Source organism: Myotis davidii, unplaced genomic scaffold (assembly GCF_000327345.1).
Source record: "Myotis davidii unplaced genomic scaffold, ASM32734v1 scaffold449, whole genome shotgun sequence".
Classification (NCBI taxonomy): domain Eukaryota; kingdom Metazoa; phylum Chordata; class Mammalia; order Chiroptera; family Vespertilionidae; genus Myotis; species Myotis davidii.
Genome location: NW_006383007.1, coordinates 4,820,793 through 4,831,034, shown reverse-complemented (window position 1 = coordinate 4,831,034; position 10,242 = coordinate 4,820,793). Strand labels below are relative to the sequence as shown.

At 37.0% G+C, this 10,242-nt stretch overlaps 1 protein-coding gene across 2 annotated transcripts in view; it reads right to left on the bottom strand.

The window, feature by feature from the left end:
• Nucleotides 1-1,290: 1,290 nt before the first annotated feature.
• The window catches only part of COPS4 (COP9 signalosome subunit 4), a 36,475-nt gene continuing 27,523 nt past the window's right edge, over nucleotides 1,291-10,242 (bottom strand). The window contains exons 8-10 of one of the 2 annotated variants that reach the window (XM_006778216.2): nucleotides 8,145-8,260; nucleotides 6,117-6,201; nucleotides 1,291-1,816 (exon numbers count right to left, since the gene is read on the bottom strand). In XM_006778216.2, coding sequence (XP_006778279.1) covers nucleotides 1,683-1,816; nucleotides 6,117-6,201; nucleotides 8,145-8,260 — 335 coding nt within the window. In that variant the 3' untranslated portion in view covers nucleotides 1,291-1,682. The remainder of the gene's footprint in view (nucleotides 1,817-6,116; nucleotides 6,202-8,144; nucleotides 8,261-10,242) is intronic. The other variant, XM_006778217.2, reaches the window with a different exon arrangement.

Here is a 10,242-nt window from a genome sequence, read left to right as displayed (position 1 = left end):
TATCCCTCTCCCTTCCTCTCTGTAAAAAAAATCTATAAACTATATTTAAAAAAAAAAAAGAGAGACAAAGGGATATGGGAACCAACTATAAAAACTCCCAATAGAGAAAACTGGAAATACTTGAGCAACAAAATAGGTTGTATTTTACACCCTTGGTGTAAAATATCTGTGAGTCCATACAAAATACATAGATATACAAAAACAAACAGGGGAGAGTAGAAATCTCCCAGAAGTACAGAAGAATTCAAAGTAATTTATGTAGATACTGCTCCCTCAAGGAAATGAAGCATAATCCCCCACCCCTTGAGTGTGGGTTTGTATAGTGACTTCAAGGAGTAAGAGGGGGGAGTAACCACTGTGCAGAAACCTGACACAACTACCTCAGCCAGGTGATCAAAGTTAACATCATCAGGGTCAATTCTAGAAAACGTGGGGGCTTCTCTAAGAGTGGCCACTCGGGGTTTTAACTGTCCAGCTAGTCCGCACTCAGCTTCCCGTAACTTGTCAGTTACCATTTCACTGTACACACAGGTTACTAACTTGAGCAGATTCTGTTCCTAAAAAGCTGACCTCTGTTGTGATTCTATTCGCCTGTCTCTACAGGTTCTGGAGTGGTGGTTTGCTCTGATTTCAATTCTTTTGTGTATCTAAGAAAAGCCATGATTTTCAGCCGGCCCAGCTTTTTTCTTGTTGTGAGAATGAAGTGATTTCCAAGCTCTTTACAGGTTGGAGCTGAAACTGATAGTCGCCCACAAACTTTTCTGAAACTCCTTTTCCTATTTTCTCTATGAAGCTAGCTGAAATAATCCTGAGGAGCCTTCCCTGATGTTCTCTGCCAAACGAAAAGCTCTTCCCTGTGTGCTCCAGTATTTGGTACAACTAAAAGTATTACACGTATTATCTATTGGCTCTGTGACTGTGAATGGCCAGAGAACAGGCATTATGCATTTCTAGCATATGGTGTAACTGTCTGCCTCATTAAAAGGAAAAAGGAAGCCCTAGCCAGTGTGGCTCAGCGGTAGAGCATTGACCTACTGAAGGGTCTTAGGTTCAATTCCCAGTCAAGGGCACATTCCTGGATTGCAGGTTCATTCCCCAGCCCAGGTCAGGGCTCATGCAGGAGGCAACCAATTGATGTCTCTCTCTCCCTCCCCCCCTCCCTTTCTTTCTCTCTCTCTCTTTCTCCCTCCCTTCCTCCCTCTCTTTCACTCTCCCTAAATATCAATGGAAAAAATATCCCCAGGTGAGGTTTAACAAAAACAAAAAAAACAAACAAAAAAACACTGTTCACTGATGTAAAACAAAGTACTACCTTTATTTGGCTCACTTCTCCATTTATTAGAATAACCACATTTGGAGAGGCACAAAGCACTTAAGTTTTACATGACTACAAAGTTATCACAAATCCCAAACTTCTTAGCCACAGATATTTCACTTACTCTGTTTAAAGAAAACACTCTCAAAACTTCTGAGTTAGCTTGATACACAGAGACCCTGAATATATGGGAACTACATATTTTTAAATGCTTGTACTTCCTGCTCTAATAATATCTTCTTTAAATGGAATCCAGCATAAAAGGGATTGAAATACATAAGGTCATGATGCAAATGCTTTGGAGACAGTGAAATTAATCTGTACAGCATGGAAAAAGATGTAGTGTGCACAGATGTTCTGCAAGGAGTCACTGAGCCATCTGGGCTTCCATGGCTTGTGCTGTCCATTCCGGTGCTGTCTGACTAATTTTCTCCAAAAGGTTATTCACTTGGAAACAAAGCGATTGGATCTGTTTGTCCCATGTTGGCAGGGCTTCTCGTGCTAAATAAAAAAGAAATAATGTAAAAGCTAAAATTACTCTTTTATATTCACAGCAAATATAAGTTTAGAGATAAATACAGAATATGAATTTTTTAAACTTTACTTCAAAAATTTTGTCTAATAAAATTAAGCTAATTAAATAATAAAGAAAAGCACCAGAAAAAAAATCACTAAATCACTGGCACAAAGTATGAAACAAACAGAAAGACATGTACACACAGATTATTATTTGTGAAAACAAAATAAAACCAATCAACCAAACAACCACAACTACAATACGACAGCTTCACTAAAACTGTCTCATTACCATTGGCTAATAAGACACTGCCATCTGCTGGGAAAAGTATAAATCTATTTTCAAGGTGACCCCAAAAAATGTACACACACACTTTAACAGCTGATAGCTCAATTTTGAAAATGAAATGCATTTTAATAAACACTATCTTTATAATTATTCAAAGTGTGTGTATACTATATATTCAAGGCTGTTTCTACTTGACTCTAAAGGATAAATATTTCAATATTTAAACCCAAAATAAACACACAAACAAAAAAACCCAACTCATTAATAATCCAGCAGTTTTTTTTCTATATGAGCAATATAAAATTAGAAATGAAAAATAGGGGGAAGGGATCCCATTTAAAGTAACACCAAACTTTACAAAAACTGGGCACAAAATTAATGAAGAAAAAAAACTATAAATCTTCATAAAGAACGTAAAATAATGAGTTATCAGTCCTTTCCTAACAATATGTAAAATGTTTTAAATTACAAAGACAATCCCATTTTCTTTGTTTTGCTTTCTAAACAGGACAAAATTAGAATTTTGAAAATAAAAAACAAGTTGGTATACATTAATTTAAGTTGTCCTCTCACTTGATGGCTGGTTGGAGACTGAATGTAAAGAAGAGTGATCATTTAAAAATGTTTGATGTGGGGGGAACTTTAGGAGGCCGAGATACGTGTTGGTAACAAGTGTAAACGCCAAAAACAAAAAGACCATTATGATTGGGATTAGGAAGAGAAAGCTAAAAAAAATAAAAAATCATGTAGGACCCTTTAGAGCAGTGGTTCTCAACCTTCCTAATGCCGCGACCCTTTAATACAGGTTCCTCATATTGTGGTGACCCCCAAACATAAAATTATTTTCGTTGCTACTTCATAACTGTAATTTTGCTACTGTTATGAATTGTAATGTAAATATCTGATATGCAGGATGTATTTTCATTGTTACAAATTGAACATAATTAAAGCATAGTGATTAATCACAAAAACAATATGTAATTATATATGTGTTTTCCGATGGTCTTAGGCGACCCCTGTGAAAGGGTCGTGCGACCCCCAAAAGGGGTCACAACCCACAGGTTGAGAACCGCTGCTTTAGAGACTTTGTAGAACTTTGTTATATAAGCAATGGGAAATCACTCATAAGAGTACCAAGAAAGAGAGTAATTTAATACTTTCTTTTGTTTGTTTGCATTTTTAAATTGATTTTAGACAAGGAGAGAAACATCGATCAGTTGCCTCCGTTCTGACCAGAGACTGAACCTGCAACTAGGTATGTGCCCTAACTGGTAATCGAACCCGAGACCTTCCAGTGCACAGGACGACACTTCAATCAACTGAGTCACACTGGTTAGCACTGTTTGCATTTTTAAAAAGATCAGGATCACTTTGGCTACATTAAGGCAGCTGGACTAGAAAGGAGCAATTATAGATATGAGAAAAATAAGTTAAAAGCTATTTCTCAAGCCCAAAAGAGGTCATGGTGATTCAGAATAAGCTGGTGACAATAAGAAATGAAGGAGGGTATGTGATTCCAGATGCACCTCTGAGGTTAAATTGAAAGGACTCCGGGCAGCAAAGAAGAGGTAAGATCAAGGACAAAGAATGCTGGAGGCCCTGGTCAGGTAGCTTGGTTGGTTAGAGCATAGTCTCAACACACCAAGGTTGTGGGTTTGATCCATAGTCAGGACACATATAAATATCAACCAATAAATGCATAAATAAGTAGAGCATAAAATCAATGTTTCTTTCTTTTCCTCTTACTCTCCAAAAATCAATAAATTAAAATTAAAAAAAGGAAGGCTGGAGAAAGTGAACAATGTGGTTACTGGATGGCTTGTTGGCTGGTTGTTGTAGGAGGAGGCAGAGAGGGGAGATAATGAATTCATTTTGGAATATGTTCATTCTGAGATGCCCATGATGTAATCCGGTGAGAAGCACCTAATAATCAATTAGAACCACTGCATCTGGGACTCAGAGATTTATCCCAGAAAAGTATATGTAAGTGTTGCCTGCATAGAGATGATAACTGAATCAATGCAAATAGATGAGATTCCCTAGAGAAACTTAGAGTGAGAAGAAAAGGCCTAGATGTAAACCCAAGCCGTCCCAATATTTAAATTTATAGCATTAAATATTGAATCTACAAAGATGACTAGGAAGAATACCTGGAGAAGTAGGAGAGAAAGCAGAAGATGACCAAGTCAAGATGATGGGGGTAGGGCCGGAGATATTAAGAAGTAAATGATCAATCCTATTTGATATATTGAAAAGTCAAGAGGCTTGAGAGGTAATAGGATTTTTGTTAAAATGGAAGAGACCCAAGTATGTTTAAAATTGATGGAAAGAAGCCAACAGAAAAAGAAAAGATGAAAACAGAAAAAATAACTGCTAAGCTCAGGTTCCTAAAAATGTTGGGGAAGTGGGAGTAGTGGCAGAGGCCAGAGAAGGGATCCAAAGCACAAGTGGAAGAACTGAAGAGGGAGGTGGAAACTATCTCCACTATAACATGAAAGAAGAAAAGAATTAGATCTCCATTTACTACTTACAAGTTTATGAATCTGCTAAAGAAGATAAATTCACACCGATACTTTTTTTTTTCTCTGTGAAACAGGAAACAAGGTTCTCTGCTGAGATAGATGGAAAAAAGTCAAGAGATTTAAGAACAATGAAATCTGAAATAATCATTGCAGAGTAGGAAAAAGAGTTGACTAAAGAAATGTATCAAGAATCCCAGGTAGTGTTGAGAACCCATGACCCTGAATTTGCAGTGGTGTTCAATTTGTCTGGTGCTCTGACTCTTCTCCGACATTAGTTAGCTACTCAAGTACGGGAGAAATGGAATGGGTTCATTCAAGATGAAGTTTTGCTGGACAGCTGGAACAAAAAGTTAACAGACAAGTGTTCTAGGGTATCTGTAAAAGAGTAATGGACAAGAGCATTAAAGACGAAAAAGGGCTGGGCTGACTGGAAAAGTCAACAGATGAGAGGCTTTAATGCAGTCAAGGAAGAGATGAAATGAAATAACTGAGACAGACCACGATAAAGAGAGGAAAATGGTTATGGTCAGAGTGGGATATTTCAAACTAAAATTTTACAAGTGGACTGGTTCTGGGCACAGCAAAGTCCACAGTGTAAATGAGATAGGAACCGGGGCTGAGGAGGTATTAGACAATGAGAAAGTCAACAGATCTACTTACCTGCCTGCCTTCATTAGTCTAATGAATAGGAAATGCAGCGTTCATCTCTACATGCCTGCTACATGGTATGCATTCAATAAACGTTTGATGAGTAAATGAACGAACTGATGACAATTCCAGTTTCAAATTTTTCTACAGCATAGAAAATGCTGCATTAATGTAAGCTCACAAAACATATATCTTAAATTATTTCTCTGAGAAAGAAGACTATTCCAGTAGTAAGAGTCTAGGTCAAAGGAAATTGCTCAACATGTTTTAATCATCCTATATAATAAAAGGGTAGTATGCAAATAAACCGAAAGGCAGAACTAAAAAAACAATCAAAGCGTAATATGCTAATGAATGCTAAAGTCGCTCAATGGCTGGCTCACTATGATGTGCACTGACCACCAGCGGGTAGATGTTCTGACCAGTAGGTTAGCTTGCTGCTGGGGTCTGGCTGATCAGGATTGAGTGAGATGGGCTGGACACACCCTGGAGCCCTCCTGCGGTCCCTCCCCAGCCCGATCGTGCACAGGTGGGGTCCCTCAGCCTGGCCTGTAGGCCACTCCCCTTGGGAAGGCGCCAGATGCAGCAGCATAAGCTTCTCCCAATCAGGACTGATTGAGCGCAAGCCCGCAGCAGGCACAGTGGGGCCCGGCTGAGTGGGAGCGGCAGGTAGGAGCTGCAGGCGGCGTTGGACTGCAGGTTTCGGCCCGATCCTACAGGCCACCCAGAGGGACCCCACCCATGCACGAATTCATGCACTGGGTCTCTAGTAAATATAACACCTCACTGACATTTCATTATGACAGAAACAAAAAAAACTTCTTACTTTCAAAGTGTACTATTCCATCAATCTGATCAATAAATCCATTCATACGTCCTTCTGTTATCATTTGTGATGCTATCTTTTCTGCCTGTTTAAATAAAAAAATAAATTCTCAGACACTTTAATTATCATATCTAACACATTCACATATGCTAAGACAATTGAAAACTCTTGGTTTAGCTACCCATCACTAAGCTTACAAATGTGTATATCTGCCTTTCATTACAAGAGCAAATATGGTAAATCTTCCTATTAAACCACACCAATTCTTTCTAGTTACATCCATTGTTTTAAGTTAACTGGGATCTACTTTGCTTGTGAGATTTTAGAGAAGAATTTTTTATTTTTGGACAAAAATTTTTCATCTCTGCTTAAAATCAAACTAACACATAAGTTTGTTTTTCTACTGAGATCCACACCTCAAAAAACCCCGACTTTGCCCTAACCAGTTTGGCTCAGTGGATAGAGTGTCGGTCTGCAGACTGAAAGGTCCTGAGTTCAATTTCAGTAAAGGGCAAGTGCCCAGGTTGCAGGCCTGATCTCCAGCAGAGGGTGTGCAAGCCGATCGATGACTCTCTCTCATCATTGATGTTTCTCCCTCTCTCTCTCTTCTCCTTTCTCTCTGAAAAATATATTTTAAAAAACACAAGACTTTTTCTCATTTTATTTCATTTCAATTTTCAGTGTTCACACCCCAAAAACTCTCTAAGAACATAATATGTTTGAAGAAAAAAATTGAAAGGAGAAAGAGATGTTCAAATTTAAAAGAGAACTGAAAGGATTTAAAAAACAATTAAAGGGAACAAAAGGTTCTCTACCTATTGCCTAAAGACATGTTTCACGTTTATTTCACGTTTACTATGTGTGAGTAAACTGGGTTGTAACTCAGTCATTTTAGTAAATCTGACCACCTTCACAATCAATCATAAATCACTTCTAAACAGTCTGTGACTGGCATTTATTGTTAAAAATATATTCATTTCCCTTAGTCTGTTCATCAAGGGATCATGCCTCAAAGCCTAAGAAGAAAGCATCTGTTTTTTTATATTTATTGATTTCAGATAGGAAGGGAGAACGAGAGATAGAAACATCAATAATGAGAATCATTGATTTGTTTCCTCCTGCACGCCCCCACTGGGCATCAAGCCCGCAACCACGGCATGTGTACTGACTGATAATCGAACCGTGACCTCCTTGTTCATAGGTTAACGCTCAACCACTGAGCAACACCAGCCAGGCAAAAGCATTTTTTAATGGCAATTGAGCCTTGGTTCCCACGTTGTTTCACTTCCTTTATTGCATATTGAATGTGAACATGTAAAGGAATTGTGTTAAAAATCCTAACTTAAAATTGCACTAACACAGAAAAGAAGATGTGACACATAAGTACATGACTTTAAGTTTTACAAGTTAGATAAAAGTAAGGTTAATTGCTTGCTTTTACTATTATTTAAAATTAAGAGAATGTTTTGTAAATGATACCTGAAATATATTGGTACTTTGTTGGGATTTATACATAGCCACTAAACTCTTATCATGACAAAGAATGAAATTAATTCCCTAGTACCTCAGTCAACTTCTTAAGTTAAATGAAGCACAGAAGTTACAAGAGAATAGTCTAGTGTATTCTCTCAAAGAGAAGAAATATTTAACATATGAGTCAATCTAGGGCAGAAAATAGAAGTAATAAGGCATCTATCAAAATCTTAAGTTAGTCAGAAATCAGAAACCACTATGAAATGGATAAACAGACTCTAATATTCCCATAAACTGGGTATCATAACCTGGAAACGCTTTAAGATTTCCATTCTAGGTCATCTTATCATAAAACACAAACAAAAAACAAAGACAATTCCATTACAGTACTAATCTAAAATTCAAGTAATTTATTTCCATTTACCTGAGGCTTTTTATGTGTATTTTTGTCACAGTTGCCAATATTTTTATCAATTATATATTTTATTTTCTCATTACACTAATAGTCTAGTAGTCTCTTAACTTCCCTTTTATGTACTGGAAACAAGAACATACCTTAGCTGCAGGGATCTCTAAAAGAGCTCCAAGTTCTTCAAAGGTAATATTATTATATAATTTGCTTGCAGACAACAAATTGTGTTCAATAACAGCTCTGTCCAAGATACTAGAACCTTAGATATAAATAAGACAGTTTTAAGTTTGAACCTGGTTTTTAAAAGATGCATCCTTTTTTCCTGAAAATTTCTAAGCATGTAATAACTCATAGTCATTGTCTTTATTCCCATCAGAACTTTAAAAGTAACCCAAATGCCTTATTTAATACAGCTTGGATATACAATTAAATACAAATAACACATTTGGAAAATGAGTGGTTAGCAAATAATTACTAACTATCTGAACAGATTTAACCCTTTGGGTTTGAGGGTTTGCTTCCTCATACTAGCTAGCAAATTCATAACTTCTCTTTTCTTGCTATTAGCTAACTTTTATTAGCAAGCAGTAGCAAAACGATCATGCAACCTGTTCTGCAAGCTTAATAATGTCAATATATACAGCTCAACAGAATTATCTCTATTCTTTTGGGTACTTCATAAGCACCTTATTCTGAGGCAAATGTGAAAAATGTCCAGAATGTACGAACAAGCTAACCCTTCATGAGAGATAAGGCATAGCACCCTCCCTTAAATGAAGTTATACAGGGCCTGACAAAGTTTTGGATCTAAGGCCCCACCCTGAAGGTGATAGTAGACTACTGGGCTCCCCCAATTCTTTTGTCTTTCTTTCTAGTTTTATTGAGATATAACTGACATATAACATTGTATTAGTTTAAGGTTTAGAACATAATAAGTTGATATATGTATATATGCAAAATGATTACCACAGTAAGTTTTGATAAGATCCATCACCTCACATAGTTACAAATTTTTTTCTTCTGATGAGAACTTTTAAAATCTATTCTCTTAGGAAAATATTAAAGACTTAATGTTCTTAAGATAGCTATAATCCCCAAGTTCATCTACAGAGTCATTATAATCCCTATCAAATTCCCACTGGCATCTTTACAAAAATTGACACGCTGACCTTAAAATTCACATGGAAATTCAAGGAATCAAGCAGGATTGGACAAAACAATCCTCAAAAAGAACAAAGCTGGAGGACATTTGCGATTTTAAACATACTACAAAGATACAGCATCCAAGACAGTGTAGTACTGGCATGAACACAGGCATACAGAATAGTGGAACAGAATTTAGAGTTCTGAAATAAACTCTCACAGTTGGGGTCAATTGTATGCTAAGTATGCTAAGACAATTCAAAGCAAAATAATAGTCTTTTCAATAAATGGCACTGCAACAACTGGATATCCATATAAAGTAAGACCCCTACCTTACACCATATATAAAAATTAACTCAAAATGAATCAAAGACCTAAATGTAAGAGCTACAACTATAGAACTTATAGAAGAAAAAGAAAAATCTTTATGATCTTGGATTAGGCAATGGTTTCTTAGATACAACACTGAAAGCACAGGCAACAAAATAGAAATAAATGAACTGGACTTCATCAAAATTGAAAATGTTTTTATTTTAAAAGACACCATCAAAAAAGTGAAGAAACAACACACTGCATGAAAGAATTGCAAATCATTTATCTGATCAGATTTAGACTATATAAAAAATTCTTACAATCCTATATAATAAAAGGCTAATATGCAAATTGACCAAACAGCAGAACGACTGGTCACTATGACGTGCAATGACCACCAGGGGGCAGACGCTCAATGCAGGAGCTGCCCCCTGGTGCTCAGTGTGCTCCCATAGGGGGCATACCACTCAGCCAGAAGCCCTGAGCCAGGCTCATGGGTGGTTGGCAGCTGGTCAATGTTTCTCTCTCATCGATGTTTCTAAGTCTCTATCACTTTCCCTTCCTCTCTGTAAAAAAAATCAATAAAGTATATTTAAAAAAATAAATAAAATAAAAATAGACAAATAAGCCCAGCCTGTGTGGCTCAGTGGTTGACTGCAGGCCAGGCTGAGGGGACCCCCCCACCGAGTGCACAAATTTCGTGCATTGGGCCTCTAGTTCAATAATAAAAGGACAAATAACCCAATTTAAAAATAGTCAAATGAGCCCTAATCAGGTTGGCTCAGT